General features: G+C 41.8%; 1 protein-coding gene across 3 annotated transcripts in view; it reads left to right on the top strand.

Annotated features, from left to right (window-relative positions):
• The first annotated feature begins 820 nt into the window (after nt 1–820).
• The window catches only part of NARF (nuclear prelamin A recognition factor), a 15384-nt gene continuing 214 nt past the window's right edge, over nt 821–15990 (top strand). The window contains exons 1-12 of one of the 3 annotated variants that reach the window (XM_085240289.1): nt 821–970; nt 1229–1300; nt 1643–1723; nt 2617–2760; nt 4403–4535; nt 5750–5884; nt 9609–9727; nt 10591–10720; nt 11089–11161; nt 11434–11571; nt 11924–12081; nt 12610–15990. The exon at nt 12610–15990 is cut by the window's right edge and continues 214 nt beyond it. In XM_085240289.1, the coding sequence (XP_085096415.1) occupies nt 1274–1300; nt 1643–1723; nt 2617–2760; nt 4403–4535; nt 5750–5884; nt 9609–9727; nt 10591–10720; nt 11089–11161; nt 11434–11571; nt 11924–12081; nt 12610–12851 (1380 nt within the window). In that variant the 5' untranslated portion in view covers nt 821–970; nt 1229–1273 and the 3' untranslated portion in view covers nt 12852–15990. Of the gene's footprint in view, nt 1301–1642; nt 1724–2616; nt 2761–4402; nt 4536–5749; nt 5885–9608; nt 9728–10590; nt 10721–11088; nt 11162–11433; nt 11572–11923; nt 12082–12609 lie in introns of all 3 variants that reach the window. The other 2 variants (XM_085240290.1, XM_010721249.4) reach the window with 2 other exon arrangements.

Here is a 15990-nt window from a genome sequence, read left to right as displayed (position 1 = left end):
GATTTTTCAGTATTTCTGCAAAAATGTTGATGTAGTTAACTGGTTTGTGTTCTAATTGTAAAGGAATATGAGGGAAAATAATACAAAAATTAAATAGGAGCTGCACAGAATCGTGGAACCATCCCATGCTGTCAGGTCTTTGGAAGAATCACTGTATCAGTGTGGAATAATTAAGTATAGCCGTGAGTGTGGAACAGGACTCCAGCTGTGACCTCACACGCAGATCTCAGCGCATTGCTGGTTGTGAACCTGTGCCATGGCTGTTCCTCGCCTTGTTGCGGTGCCCTGCATGCGGAATGCAGCGCCCGCTCAGCAGGACAGCAGCTGTCCGAGGCAACAGAAGTTGTTAATGACATGTTGCATTTTAGTGACTGTGTAGGAAACTCGAAGTCTTGAGCTGCACAGGGATTGCTCTAGAATGGTTGGATGCTTAACACCTCGTGTTAATGAGCGATTTCAAAACGGGAAGGTGTGCGGATGTCTTACACAGACGGCTGCATTAAGGCAGTACTGGGCGGTCTGCAGGGCTCACAGCGTGACATTGTCTGTAGTTCCCGTGCAGCGGTGCCGTTTGTGCTCATCACAATAACTGTGTGGTTCAAAGCCGCAGCCTCTAACAGGGAGGGAAGCTGCAGCTCACGAAAGGCTGAGGAAAGGCAACGTCGGAACACGAACCGACGGCCGGCCGCGGTTCTGAGGCCGAAGGGCAGCCCAGGATCTCCCCCGCTCCCTCAGCGCCCTCCGCGCGCGGCGGCGCGGTGAGGCGGGCGCGCGCCGGGGCCCTCTGCTCCATGCCCGCCCCGCGCCGGAGGCGCGCGCGGCGGCGGCGGCGGCGGCTACGTGACGAAGCTCAGGTCCACAATGAGCCCCGCCGCGCGGGGGGGCGGGGAGGCGGCGGGCGGGAGGCTGCCGGCGGCGCGGCGCTGAGGCGGCTCCGTACCCCGGCGGAAACGCGAGGCTTCGCGGCCAGGTACGGCGCTCCGTTCTGTGGCTCCCGATCTCGTCCGCTCACCCGTCGCCTCAGTGGAGCCGGCGGAGCCGTGAGGCGGGCGGTGCGCGGTGCTCTCCCGCCGCGGGACGGACGCGTGAGGGGCGCGGCGGGACCGCCCCGCCCCGGGGGCCGCATTGGCTGCGGGAGGGAGATCGGCCCTCCCGGCCGGGGTAAGAAGGCAGGGGAACGGCGACGAAGGGCGGGCGGTGCGCGGCTCTGACTGCTCCTGTCCCGCAGCTCCGGCGGCCAGGCCGAGCGACAGCCGCCCCGGAGGGACCGCAAATGAAGTGCGAGAACTGCACCAAAAAGGTGAGCGAGGCGTCCCGCGGCGAGGAGGACGCGTTGGGCCGCCTCGAGGTCGGCGGGGAGCAGCGCCCTGCTTTGAGCCGAGCGATCGCGGGGCGGTTCTGTGACCGTTCCCCGCGTGCTGCGGCCCGGAACGCTGAGAAATGGAAAAGTGGTGGAGCAGGTGGATTTCTGAACGCTTGTTTTCGTTGTAGGGAAACAAAGCGTTACCTGTAAGGCTCCCGAGCACCGTTAGAGCCTGTACCGTGAGCCGGATGAGTTCGGAACTATCGAGATAATTCTGCAAACAGGTTGTTATTCAGCAGTGATTGTATTTCGTGTGATGTGTTTTATGTTGTGTTTCAGGAATGCAGTAAAAAACAGAAAAATGACGATGCACAAAGTACGTCGGTGGATGTGCTGAGTCCTAACGATGACTTTGAGGAGGTAATGGACCTTCTGAAAACAGCCACGCGTTCCCCGTGTATTTCCCCAAAGGAAAGAAGTTCCGAATGGAGAACTTCCCAAGTTCTCATGTAATGCAAATCAGTTCTGACAGTGTCTGTGTATCTCACGAGAATCAGGAAGTATTTAAAAAGAAATGGTCTGTAAACACAAAACAAAGCCAGGGGTTTTGTTCGTTGTTTGCATGTCAAACTCTTACCTCAGATCGTATGGTTGGGACAGAGGTTAGAAGGAGAAAAGTGGGATGTTGCCAGATCAGGTGCACAAATGTTTCTTAAGTATCCCATGCTGTTCTTTCATAAGTAACTGTATCCCTGGCAGTAGGTTCTTAATTGAAGGAATTTGGGCTTTCTGCAAGTAATGTCATTTTGCACTTCTATCTAAATATTCTTTTTCCCCACAGATGCGCTGCCAGTAGTGTTTTAGCCAGAAATACAGTGCTCTTGATCTTACAGTGAACGGTCAGCTGTAGGACTGCATTCTGTTTGCTGCACTTAGTGGTTAAAAGCCTTAGCCTTATTAGCTGGCTATTAAAGAGGCTTAATAGTTGAAATAAGTTTTCTCAGTTACTTGGTAAATGGATGGGAACTGAGTGCTGAAATCCAATGCAAATCAAGTTACTGGATCATAGACTTCAACTAAACTCAGATCTGTGTGTTCACACTTGAACGCTTTGCAGTTTCACAGTAATAACAGCAGAAGAATCGATCAAGTTACTGTGATTGTTTCCCTATGATCTTGGGTGTTATAGAAGTGTTGTAGGTTGTCTTGTTTTAAACAAATCAGAGTATTTGTGCTTCAACTGGGTCACTGTGCAGATGTTGAAAATTACTTGATCGTTATTAAATATTTGCGTGTTTATATCTTTCTTCCAGAAAAATGAGTTTTTTACATTGGCTAATGCTAAAATACTCCTTAGCGACTGCCTAGCGTGTGACAGTTGCATGACATCAGAAGAAGGAGCCAGAGTTTTCCAACAGAATCAGAAGGAGTTCTTTCGCATACTCAACCTTAATAAGGTAAAGTGGCACTAACAATAATACACTGCTTTGTATGAGCAGGTGGAGATTGCAGCATGACTAAGCAACTTAATTTCCCAGGGCAGATAATGTGAAGATTTGTCAGGATATACTTTGCTCAGAGGGGAAGTGAAAATGTAGTGCAAGACGAACAGAAAAAGTGCTTAAAATACTTTTGCATTTGAGAAGCAGAATTACAGCACTGACCCTGAACGCTGAAGGAAAGTTATTGCATTTGCAGTAGTAAGACTTCTGGAAAGATAATTTCATCATTACTCTAATAATGAATTAGTCTGAGCTTTGTTGTTTATAAATATTCACACCTTGGTTTACTAGGGCTGTTTTACTGGGAAGTTTTTGGTGCCAATGTGTTGACGTAATACAAAGTTACTGAGCCTAATTTTTGAAGTAGAATTGTTTTCAGTATGTATTCAATCTGCCTATCCAGCAATTACTGATAAAAATTCTTAGTGAAACAGGTAGATGTGTTCTGATGCTGTTTTCTGCTAAGGTCTGTGTTCTCTGTGACTTAACTGATATGTTTGGTGTTGGAAAAAAAAAAAAAAAAAAAAAAAAAAAAAAAAAAAAGATTAATTACATAGTGATTAAGTTTTATTAGAACTAATTTAACACTCAGTACAACATGAAAGAGAAGAAAATGGGGTTAAAAAACATATTGCTCACATAGGGTTCAGTTAAGAGAGCCTGAAGTCCACACTTGGGAAGCACATGGGTACCTTAATCAGAATGTTGCAGGTCCTGACAAGGGTAGTGAACAAGGGAGGTGCCTTCCAGAGGATAATGAGCTCTACTTGTGGGGCCATTATACAGCATTTAGGATGTCAAAGTACAAACTATGGTCTCTAACCTGTTTAGATTAAGATTTATTTGTAGCATAGTCCTGGTTTCTCTTTCAAATGTTCCACTGGTGTGGACAACATCCCAACTAAGCCCCGAGATTTATCTTTTAAAGTTTTGTCATCAGAGCTTTACAATGCACACCACCTTTGGTATTCTAAGTGTTCTTCTTTCTTTCACGAATTCTAGTTTAAGGGTCCTGGCTTGTCAGCTTTCCTCAGCTTCTGCAGTGACAGAGAGCCTTAAATAGGATTTGTAATTTGCTGGTTTAAATTTGTAACTTCAAATGTCTGTGCTCTGGAAACAGGAGTTCCTTTATTTTAATATATGAACATGCTCCTTTTTTTTTCTTGTTTGACAATAGGAGCTTCTGGTAGGAATCAAAACTTCATAGATGCTGAATGTCTTTTAAATTTCCTCATGCCGTTAGGGCACCAATCACAGAGCAGTCCTAGGACAGATGGATTTCCCTGAGTCATACAGAAGCAACATCTATAGATGGTTAGAGATAAGCACTGACAAGATCAGAAGTGCGTCCTGCGCTACCCTCAGGAAACAAGATTTGTTGTATCAGTGCTTATGGCTGAACTAGATGATCTTGTAGGTCCTTCTCAACCTTTTGATTCAGTGATTCTATGATGACTTTAATGCTGAGGCTCACTGAAGTGTGGTGAGAGTGCAAGTAGAACAGTGAGGAGCTCCAAGAGTGGAAGGAGGGAAAGTAGGAAGCCTTACCCTGATGTGCTTACTTAATTTGTTTCTTTTGCTTTGTTTTGTTTACCAGAAGTGTGATACCTCAAAACACAAAGTGTTGGCAGTGTCTATATGTCCTCAGTCATTGCCTTATTTTGCTGCTAAATTCAGTCTCTCTGTGAATGATGCAGCCAAGAGACTCTGTGGTTTCCTCAAAAGTCTTGGTAAGTTTGGGTTTGTTACAGTGATGGAGCTTAAAGGGAAGATTATTTGGGGCTCTTGCTTTCTCAGCAGAACTGCTTGTTGTGCAGTCATAAAGTGCCATTGCACAATGCAGTTCAGAGTTGAGTTTGAAATGCCTACTCTGTGATATTAATGACAGCACGCCAGTATGACACTTCGGTTTTAGGAACAGATTTGAAGCATTGCAGTGCTGACAGTGAAGGTCATAGAACAAAAGGGCATTGTAGATCCATCTATGTTCACTACCAAGAAATCAGGGAGAATTTGGTCATAAACTTGAGTAAGATTTCCCCCTTGTTTTAACTGAGGAAGAGGGGAATTCTTATCCTAAATGCCTCCCAGTCCCTTGATGTGAACTGGAAGATTCTCAATTCTGGTTATTTTTCTACATTTTGTAATGAGTCACAACTGTTTTATTTGCTCATTTTATGTTAAGGCTGTATTTCTTTAGTCTTTATATTATGTACATAGAGTTTAATTTGAAAAACTAACTAAAAGTATAGTGATAATGCATGGGATTTTGTAATGCAATTAAAATCTTTTAATTTCTTTTTTTTTTTTCTCCGTTTCTGCATTTCTGTACCCAGTATATTTTTCTCTACATCCAGAAAGAAAGTTGAGTTCTGGTGGGCCCCAGTTTTCTTAGCATACACTAATTATTGTTGCCTGGCTTGCTGTGGGGATGTGCTCAATATTACAGAGGTGTGTAGAGAGTGCATTGCTGAACAGACAGATGGAAGGTCTCAGTGTTGTTGTTATGTTCATATACCTTTGCCATATACATATACAGCAACATATATATATTTGGATAATAAATCACTTCAGCATATTTTGTGAAGAATGCTCGTTGATGGAATCTCTGCATACAGCTCTGTGGTCTTGAGATCTCATTCAAGCAAACAAAAAAGAGTAAATACAAATGCTGAATGGAAAGTTTTTCATAAGGAAGCAAACAGATATTTGAAGTATTGCTAGTCAGCGTTAGCAAGTTGGTGGTCCTTCTTGGTTCATGACATAGAAGATTAGCTTTCCAGTGTACAGCTATTGACTCTACTAACCATGAAAATTCTGTAGAGGTGGGCAGCATGCCCACTGATCTTCCAAAGTTCTTTTGATTGACTTGGAACTTGGAAGGACACCTGCCAGATGGAAAACATTCTAGCAATTCATTTTTCTTTACTGCTTTGTTTCCTAGGGGTGCATTATGTATTTGACACCACTATAGCTGCTGATTTCAGTATCCTGGAGAGCCAGAGGGAGTTTGTGCAGCGGTATCAACGGAGGAGCCAGGAGGAGCATGCCTTACCCATGTTTGCCTCTGCTTGCCCTGGTGAGAACTGATTCTTCCAACCTTCTTGCACTTTGGCCCAGTCTCATTAGGGCTGTCCAGGAATGAGGGTGGTTTCATTTGGTAGCCTTAAAGAACATTGGAGTGCTTTGGCTTTGTTGTGAAAGGCATCAAACGCTGTGTGCAGTGCTTGTTACCAGTAGTGACCATCCTTAGTGCTGTGCTCCATGAGCCTGTTTTTATAGACTGTTGGGAGTTATCAGTGAGCATCATGAGCTTTCCTGTATGTAAGAGTCTTAAACGTGAACCATACCAACAAGGAATGGATGTGATGGTGTTGGATAAGGTATGTGCTAAATCATCTGCATCTGGCAGTTGCCTCCTGTTGCACCTTTGTAAAAGGTGAGGAGTGCAAATTCTGTTTTTAGTTTTTTTAAAAAAGAAACAAAAAAATCTTTGCTGGTAGTCTGTGGTCATTTCTGATAGCAAGGAACCTGAACTACTGATGAACTGTACGAGTGGCAATGTCTGCTATTTATGAAACCACTTGTATAGAAGCATACATTACATTGGAAGGTCTGGATAATAAAGCTGAGGTGCAGAACTGAAGTTTGTGATCCTCCTTGTGAGGTCTTAGGCTACTGATGTAATTAAACCATAACCTCCATTATCTTATGTATAGTTTTGAACTTTTCACTGTAGCAAGTGACATAACATGCAATGACTGAGATGGTTCTGTCTAACATCTACAAATTAATTTCTACTTGATGTGGCCCTCTCTACTGAGGATTTTGTACCTGAGGAAGAAGTTACGAGAGTGAGTTCTGGGATGTGTTCCATGGATTCCAGAATCTGCTCTTGTCATTTGAAGTTTAAATACTGATATTTGTACTGCTGTTTGTTCTGTATTCCCTGTAGCAGAAGTATCTGGGTCATGCTTTAGGAACTGCATAAATGCAAGAGGGAAAAGCTACTTTTCTTCTGTTAGTGTTATCTTAGTGCTACCTCTTATCTTTAGAAGCAGACGTGCTGTAGGGTTGCTCCTTTTGAAGTGCAAAACCTGCAAATATGTTTTTTCTTTAAAAGAAATTCACAGCCTTAGAATTTTAGAAGAACTTCAATTTTATGTATCTAGAAACAGATCTAAGAATTACGCCCTCCTCTCACTGGAAATAGAGTAAAATGTTAATGGAGCACTTATCTTGTCCTCAGCTGTTCTACAGAAGTTGCTCTTTGTCTTTAGTGCTAGTTGTTGTGGTTTAGCTGTCTGCTGTAGCATAGATGTAGAGGTATGGGGGCTTTCCATTTCTGTAAAACTGAACTGAAATCCCACTGCAAATGCATTCTAAAAGTGTATGGCATTTCACGGCCTCTGATCGGTCATCTTTAGTGTAAGGTGCTTTACTGTGTTCCAGGAATTTGGATGCATGCACTTTCTGTTCCTTTCTCATCTTCCTCTCTCTGTCCCCCCATCACATAAATTTGTCACAGAAATGTTTATGTGCTTGTCACAGAACTAGTTTTTATATAGCTCTGTAGATCAAGGTCAATGTGAATTCAAGTGTAACTGCTTAGCTCATATTTATCCTTGGGTACGACTCCACACATTACAGTATCACCCTCTGCAGTAATGGTCTGTTCTGTAAAACACACCCTGAGCAAGAGAGCATAGCTGGGGTAATCCCAAAACCTGATAGAGGGGCATTTTATTATCTCTGCCCAAGTTGTTCTTCCCTCCTCCTGCTGTTCTCATGAAGTCAGATAATATTTTGTTTAATTTCTTGTTCAGAATGCTGAAGTGTGGCTACTCTTCTGACTGTATGCAGGAATAATTTGAGGAAGCTCAAATACCCATGCTGGCTAGCAACATGAAGCACTTGCTCTGGGAACCAGACAGCTTTAATACACTGCTAACCTCTGTGAACTAATTAGTTAATGGGGCAGGCTTACAGCCTAAGCAGGAAGAACATAACTGTTGGGCATTCAAATGCTGTTGTTCCAGCCAACTAAACTAATTTGCTTCTACAGGAATGGAGTTTTACCATATTGGATGTTTTCAGTGTAGTTTTTCTTCACTTTATACTGATACATAAATATACACTGTAAATGTCTATGTATGACTTCCTGATGATAAGCCACTAGAAATAATGTGTCCCAAAGTGGATCTGTAAGAATTTGCACAGTGCTTGGTAGGGATTTCTTTTGGTTCTTTGATGCTAACACCAGCCAGCACGTGGCTGAGGATCTGAATGAACTCAGGAAGGGTGTGGGCCTGTATGGGGACGGATGCAGGCTGATAGCAGAGCTGGGTGTCGTAGGCTTCCTATACTGCAGCTCTGGAATCCAGCCCTGCTGATGGAGCGGCTGGTGTGTGTGCAGGGTGCAGATAGATGCCTGCTGTGCCTCATCCACCACTGCTGCTCGTACAGTTAAACAATGAGCGACACTCACTGTGCAGCTGGAACTACTGGATGCTGTTCTGTCTGCTGTGAGAAAAGAATTGCAGAATTGCCTGGGGCAATATCTGCCAGAAGTCCCTTGGGATTGAATGAAATTTCATTATGGTCGTGACTACAACATCTGAATTCTATCTGGGTTCCAGCTTTGTGCTGTTATTGGCCTTTTTGGCAGTGCTCTAACTTGCACATGGGTACAAACACCCAGCAGTATTTTAACTTAAGCTTAAGAGGCTGCTGTTACCTTTCCTGGGCAACACGAACTTCACAGCAGTTTTTCTGTTATATAAATGCTGATGTGGTTTAAGGCTAAAAAGCAGAAACATGAAATGTTCACATTCGTTCTTAACACTACAAGAAATAAAGTTCCCTAGAAGGCTGGGTTAAATGCTTCTGCACAACTTAATGATCTGGTTTATAGTTCATTCAGAACTTTTCTTCACCCACATGAAGTCCTTGCTTGTAAAAGATGCTGGGCTGTGGTCTTCTCAGTAAGAACTACAGTGCCAGTGTAAGACTTGCACAGCCTGGGTATCTTAATCTGCTCGTTTGTCAGTTTGTGTTTGGGAAAGTGAGGAATATTAGGGCTGCTCTGGAGAGTGGGAATGGTGTGAATGTAAATAACACATTAGAGCTGAGCTGAAGCATCCTGGTGGAGGGGATGGGGACTGCTGAGTAACTAAGGCTGAATGTTGAATACAAAGAGACTTCAGTTAACTAGTGTGTGTGGGGAGGGGGAGGAGGGTGTTTCTAAAGAAATTGTGTCTCAAATTAGTGTAAGAAGCTTTTTTTTTTTTTTTTTTTTTTTCTTCTAGGCTTAATCTGTGAGCACCTTGTGGTCATGCTTTCATGTGACTTCTGTTCTAGACAAAGCAGACTAGGTGTGCAGATACTAAGTCTCAGGAAATGGAGAGTGACAGTTAAGCTGCTAAACAGAGTACACTTGTTGGAATATCTGCTGATCCAAGGGCTGAAGTCTAGGAAGTCAACTTACTCTTCATTAGCTGGGATCTTGTTCCTTCTGCTCTGTTAAATCTAGGCATTAGAAAGAATTTCATAGGTCGTGCAATTCACAGTGGTTTCTGGGTCTCGAATTAATGCCACAGTGGATTATTGACAGCCAGTTGTAAAGCATTCCTAACAAAGCCAGAGCCTTGAAGTTTCTGATAGGTCCTAAAGTGGAGCCTCCAGCCTATGCAGACTTCATTTTCAAGGTGGAAATGTTCTCCCTGCTGTAAAGTTCTTTTAATGTCACCTTGCCATGCTTATGTGTCACCTAATTATCTAATGGTGCCTTGCTGCTGTTCCAGGTTGGATCCGGTACGCAGAAAGGGTTCTTACCAACCTTGTGACCCCCCACATTTGCACTGCGAAGTCTCCACAGCAGATCATGGGCTCCCTGGTAAAGGGCTACTTTGCCAGGCAGCAGGTTAGTAATTCTGCTTTGTTTTTACCTTTATGCTATTGGAAAGATGGGCTAAAATGTTTTAATATAGAAATGTAGAGCTTGGTGTTTTCTAAAGTGTTATAGAATCTGAATTTTCTTTCACTTGGAGAATAAATGCTGCTCTACTGCTGTGTAAGAGTCCATGATATGAAGAATGTACAAAGACTCTTATTTAATGTGCTGCAGTGTGAACTGGCAGTAATCCTTGTGCTGCCACTGGAATGTGGATTTAGATATTATGGCTAAATTAAATCTGTGGTAGATAAAGAGATCGTTGTAAAACACTGCCTGTGTAGTTCTGCAGCAGCTGAAATGGGAGTAGAGGAGAGCAGTGTAGAAATTGCTGGGTTGTCCATGATCAGTGGAGAGCACTGTGTCCTAGAAAATAATCCTTTTATCTTTCCAACTTTATGTTGAAAAAAAGGTTGCTATTCCTTTTACATATGGTACACTTACCCATATTCCAGGTTATATAGAAAAGTATTGCTATTTCTGCACAGGTACAGAAACGTTGGTGGACTTGAATATGGAAGGGAATGAGTGACAGAGCTAGAAAATAGAATTCTGAAATAGAAGTCTAATTTGCACTCGTCTTTAATGCAGTCAAAAGCTACAAAAGCTGCATGTTATGTGGTGTGAAGGAATAAGTAGAAGTTTCAGGCAGAAGACTGAACTTGTTGCTGACGCTTTCAACTTCTGGCAAGCCACTCAGTCTCTGTGCTGCAGCCCTCGAACTTATTGCTAGGGATTGATTTCTAATATTAGTTGTGTGTTATTTTTAGCTTGTCATCCTTCAAGCTTTCTTTTGTTCTTCATGGAATTAACACATGCTCTCTCTTCTGCAGAATTTGTCTCCAGAAAAAATCTTCCATGTAGTTGTGGCACCTTGTTACGACAAAAAACTGGAAGCCTTGAGGGAGGACTTCTACACTGCCTTGTATAACTCCCAAGAAGTTGATTGTGTTCTAACATCAGGTTAAGCCTTTATTTCTAAAGACATACCCCAATCTCCTGTGCTAGGATAGCATTTATAGAGGCTTTGTGATTGGTATTTTTGTTGTTGTTGTTCATCTGTTTTTCTTTCGAGTCTGCTTTAGCATTCTCCATTAGCCAGACTTGACCCCACAGAAAGGCTAGGTAGCATTATGCAAAGTCTGGGGGAAGCTGAAGGCCCTTTTCTTCAGGGCTGGAAGTGTCAGGCTCCTCAGTTACTGGAGGTAACTGAGCATTAAGAACTGGAGAACATGACTGTAAGCACGTGGGGGTGTAGAGCTCTTAAACAGAAGCACAGCATGTACATTTTGCTTTGCACTGAAAGTAAAATGTTCTACATTTTTCTACAGGTGAAATTGTCCAAATAATGGAGCAGAAAAATGTGTCTATGAAAGATGTGACTGAAGTAGCTGTAGATAGTTTGTAAGTAGCTTTGTTGTGGATTGCTTCCTTATTTTGATGACAAGTAACAAAACCTTTGCTCATATTCAATATAAATGTAAAACTCTGTTAATGTGAAGTGGAACATTCCTTCCTGAAACTATTTTACCACATCCTTGATAGTGTTCAGATACGTTCTCAGGCTCTACTCTAAAACCCTTTTTTGAGGGGGGGAAGAAGAGAAGGGGAAAAAAACTACTACCTCAAAGTGAAGGAATGAAATTTTGGAATTGATCTCTTTATTGTTTCCTAAGGTTTGGTGAGATAAAGGAGGGAGATGTAGTAAGGCATGATGGGAAGAGATCTGATGGGTACCTGGAGCACATCTTTAAACATGCTGCAAAGGAGCTTTTTGGCGTGGATGTTGAAGAAATCACCTACAAAGCATTAAAGTAAGCAAGCTTGTATCCTTGTTACCTATGATGGGCTAGCTAACACTACAGTGAGCCCTTATTATTAACCTCACTCTTTCATTGATGGGTGTTTAATGTATTATAAATTCATAGATTTGCTGCTGTAAAATAGTTTTTTGTTTGTTTGTTTTCTTTAGCTTTTGTATTAATAACTTACTAGCTCTTATAAGTTTCTATCTACTACTGTTGTCCTGAAAATTCCACTGCAACTTCTATTTCACTCAGTTTAGAAACTGGAAGTTTGCATTTTTTGTTATGTTCTCTCAAGCATCTGACAGCTGGATCATCCCTTTGGTAACGTGGGGCTTTGAAAATCTTCATATCTTCATAGGAACAAAGATTTTCAGGAAGTTACCCTTGAAAAGGATGGTGAGACAGTGCTGCGTTTTGCAGCAGCTTATGGCTTTCGGAATATCCAAAACATGGTTCTGAAGTTGAAGAAAGGAAAGTTTTTATACCATTTTGTGGAAGTCCTTGCCTGCCCAGGAGGTAAGAATGCTAAATGATCCACAGTCATTGCGCACACAACTCGGAACTCAAAGAAAGCTTGTCTGCCAGCCAGGCACTTCATTTCATTCCTTAATTCTCTTCTTAATAACCTAAAATGCTTAATACTTAGTAAATAGCCCAGAACACCAATTATACGTGTAGAGGATTGGCTGAGAAATTGATTGGATTTTCTAAAATTAACCATAACATTATTTGCTCTCTTCTGATCTATAAATAAATGACAACATGGCTTCTCCTGTGATTATTTGAAACTTCAGAGGGAATACTCTGAAATAGTGGTTGTCAAGGGCAAGAAAAGACAAGGAACCTAATTAAGATCATAAAACCACAGAGAAGGCAGGGAAAGAGTGATGTGGAAACTTCACTTGCATCAAGATGTTGGCGTTGAAGTCACATGAAGTAGATAGAAATTCAAGCTACTTTCTGTAGAGCAGTATGAAAAAAAAAAAATTCAAATCTCATATCAAATCTTCATCACCATTGTGGCTTACTCCTTTTTTTTATAAGGGTGCCTAAATGGAAAAGGCCAGACACAAACTGAAGATGGAAAACCAGATAAAGCACTGCTTAGCCAGATGGAGGATGTGTATGCTGCAATACCTGTCAGACTTCCAGAAGCCAATGTGTACGTACAAAAGATGTACCAGGACTGGCTTGAAGGCATGGATTCCAGGAAGGTCCAGGAAACTTTGCACACCAAATACAGTGCAGTAAATCAAACAGCAAGCAACTTGGATATCAAATGGTAACAAATCAAACTTCCAAAATATTTGCTTAAATTAGTTACAGATTGAGCACTGGAAACATTCTATGCAATCGCAGATGCTATGCACTAGCCAAGTGTACGAATGAGATGCTTTCCAAATTGTGGATCATTTGCTGTGAGGAACCATTGCTTTTTGAAAACAAAACCAGAAGTCTCCAAAAACCCTGGCTCCTGCTGGGTTCCTGCCATTGTCTGTAAGCTCTTACTGCTTGCTGTCTCCTGTGTATAATGGATTTCTTCATTCAAGAACGTGATCTTGCAAAGTACACAAGCACTTTCTGCCAGGTGCAGGGAGTGTAATTCTGAGATACTCCAGATTGAGGGTTCCCATTACTTCACAAATTGGGTTTTTGCAGGCGAGATCATCATCTCCTACTCCAAAGTGTGCCATTTTCTTCTTGGGGGAACAGTCATCATGAATTACTATCTTATTCCAGTTGTTATTTATTAACTTGGGATTTACTTGTCTCACTAAAATAACTCCACAACTTGGACAAGTGCATATATGGAGAGATGTAAGGAATTTATATATGCCTTCTGTCTGTATTTGAACAAATGCTTTTCAGTTCCAAACTGTCACTATTCCTTATTGATAAAACCTTTTGTAGGGAACAAGATACTTCATATAAACTGAACGTGAGAAATTAATGTTAAATGGTTGTAATGCAGTCCTTCACATAAAAGTACTTGCAATACTTGGTTGGTACAGAAAGAACTTTTCCTCTTAAGTTTTCTTATAAAATCACAGCTAGAAAGAATGATGCTGCTTACCTGCAGTTCTTTATGGAAGCAAAATGTGCAACTGTTGCTACCATGTGATCACGTGCACACAACAGCTTTGTTAGATCTGCTGAGCCAGACTTACAGCACTTCCATCTCACCTTTCACTACACAGAATACCACGTTATTCCTTTTAATTTATCTCCATGATGGACTTCTGTGAGAGTAACTTCATGGAGTGCTTCTGGAAAACTACTTAGCAATGCTTGTGAGGTCAAATCGTTATGCATTGGCATCATTAATTTTGGTGTCCTTATTTTTTACGTATGCCAAAAAGCTTTTTGTGTAACAAATGTCTTAAAGTGGTATCTGTGTGCAAACACTTCTGCAGCTTCACAGAGTGATTGGAGTTGTTCTGTCCACCATAATCTTGAACATCAACCTATTGCCAAACATCTTCAGATTATTCTAGCAGCATCAAATTTGTTCTTTATTAATGGATTATTATTTTAAGCTAGCAAAGTTTCAGATTGTTTTCTAGTCTGAAAATATAGCTTGGCTTTTTTTCAGTCGTTTCAGGAAGCGTTTGCATCTTGCAAATTTCCTAGTTGTACGGCTGCTTCTGTGCATCACTTCCAGTACTGCAAAAACCTGTGTCTGTTTGCAATCAGCATTTAACTTGAACACAGTAGATGTGATAAAGGCATCAGTAAAGGCAGTGCAGGTGTTTGCAGTGGCAAACAGAGGCTCAAGGAGAGAGACCTAAGTTATCCTGATGACGAGAGAGCTGAATGTGAAGCTGTTAATAGAACTGATGTCTTAGTTGGACCTCCAACTAAACAGAACACTTTTTCCAATGCACATGAATTAGATTACTGCTCTACCTGAATGCACACAATGAGATTATTCCTGTAAATTAGCCTTTGTAAGTTGTTTCAATAAAAATCCTTATTCTTATGTGGTGCAATATCAGGACATCTACAGAAATCTACCTCTGTACAGGAAGGGAGTCCAGAACCATGGGAGGATCCATGCATAGCCAAAATCTCCATAAATGCTAAGGCCAGATGGTGGTGTTGCACAGAAGGTCTGAACAGACAGCTTCTGGCAGCAACACCTCACCCATTCAGTTTCCTTTTCTTTCCGTCAGGATTTCCTCCAAAAACTTCCCTAGGAAGAAATAACTTGTAACAAAGTGGTCTCGTTCTGTTTGTACGGGCATATATTTCTATGTATATATGGTTTATAGCTTGATGGCATGTTTAAATTATATTGCTTCCATTCTTTGTATAGTGTGCTTATTTTTTATGTGCGTGTACTGGACAAAATGGTACGATAAACTTGTTTGCTTTTCTGGTGAAATCTTCATTAAATTTCAAAAGAGCTGCCTTTCAATTCTGAAAAGGAACCCTTGGATTGTTTGCACAACCTGGGGCATTGCTGCTCCTGTTCTCTTCTGCCTGCTGCCCTGAGGAGCCGCGCCGCCCCTGCTGTGTGTGAGCCCGGGAGCAGCGCAGTGCCTGCAGTGAGCCTGTCTGTGCTGCCACTGCAAAGCAAGCATGTGGCTCAGTACATTAAAAATCCAAACCTTTTCAGTTGAATCCACTTACCATTTCTTCCCTCTACTTAGCGTTGTAATGTATTGAGATAGCAGTGTAAAAATCCAGTAGCAAATGTCTGCTGCAGGCTTTAGAAGATGACAAAGGTGTTGAGCTGCACAGCTTCTAGTGGCGAGTTGGAATGTATGTATAATAACCAGTGATGTGTCTGATACTTGTCTTTTTGTTTTATAAGACTTGGAGTAAAACTGATTTTAAATTTTTGAAACTTTTCTTTCAGTGCCAGTTTTTTTGTTTTTATTTTTTTTTTAATGACCTTTTAACTGTAATTAGCCTTTGCCCTTCTACCTTCTTTCAGTAAGATTTTAACATATATTAGACAGCCTTGTTGCAGCTTTGCATATAGTGGAATACTTGCCTGAGACTTGATTCTGGCTGTTAAGTCTGCGTTTGCCATGTCTGTCATTGCTGACAATACCCAGCTTTAGCTACAGTTTCTGAAGCTACAGCATCACTTAGATCTGATAATTTTTTTGGTAAATAATAATTTTCATTGCTGCTGCTTTTCAGCAGCGGGGAACAGTTCTCAGTGTGGTGGCAGCCATAGTGCTTTACTTCTCAGTTGAATGTTGTGCTGAGACAATCTGTCTCCAGGTGATTTTTAGAAAAGAGTACAATGAAAGGATGGAGGGAGGGTGACTGGAAATGCTAAATCTTAACTTGGAAGCTGCCTTAAGGTATTACTGACTTGAACACATCAAGTGGTAGATACCTTGGGTTATGTAGTACCTGATGCTGAGACTGCTACTAGGGATTGTAAAGTAATTTTGCTCTGCCTTTTCC

The sequence above is a fragment of the Meleagris gallopavo genome, chromosome 20 (genome assembly GCF_905368555.1).
Source record: "Meleagris gallopavo chromosome 20, MGAL_WU_HG_1.1, whole genome shotgun sequence".
In the NCBI taxonomy this organism is placed as follows: Eukaryota; Metazoa; Chordata; class Aves; order Galliformes; family Phasianidae; genus Meleagris; species Meleagris gallopavo.
The sequence above is the reverse complement of the archived record's forward strand: the minus strand, read 5'-3'. Positions and strand labels throughout refer to the sequence as shown.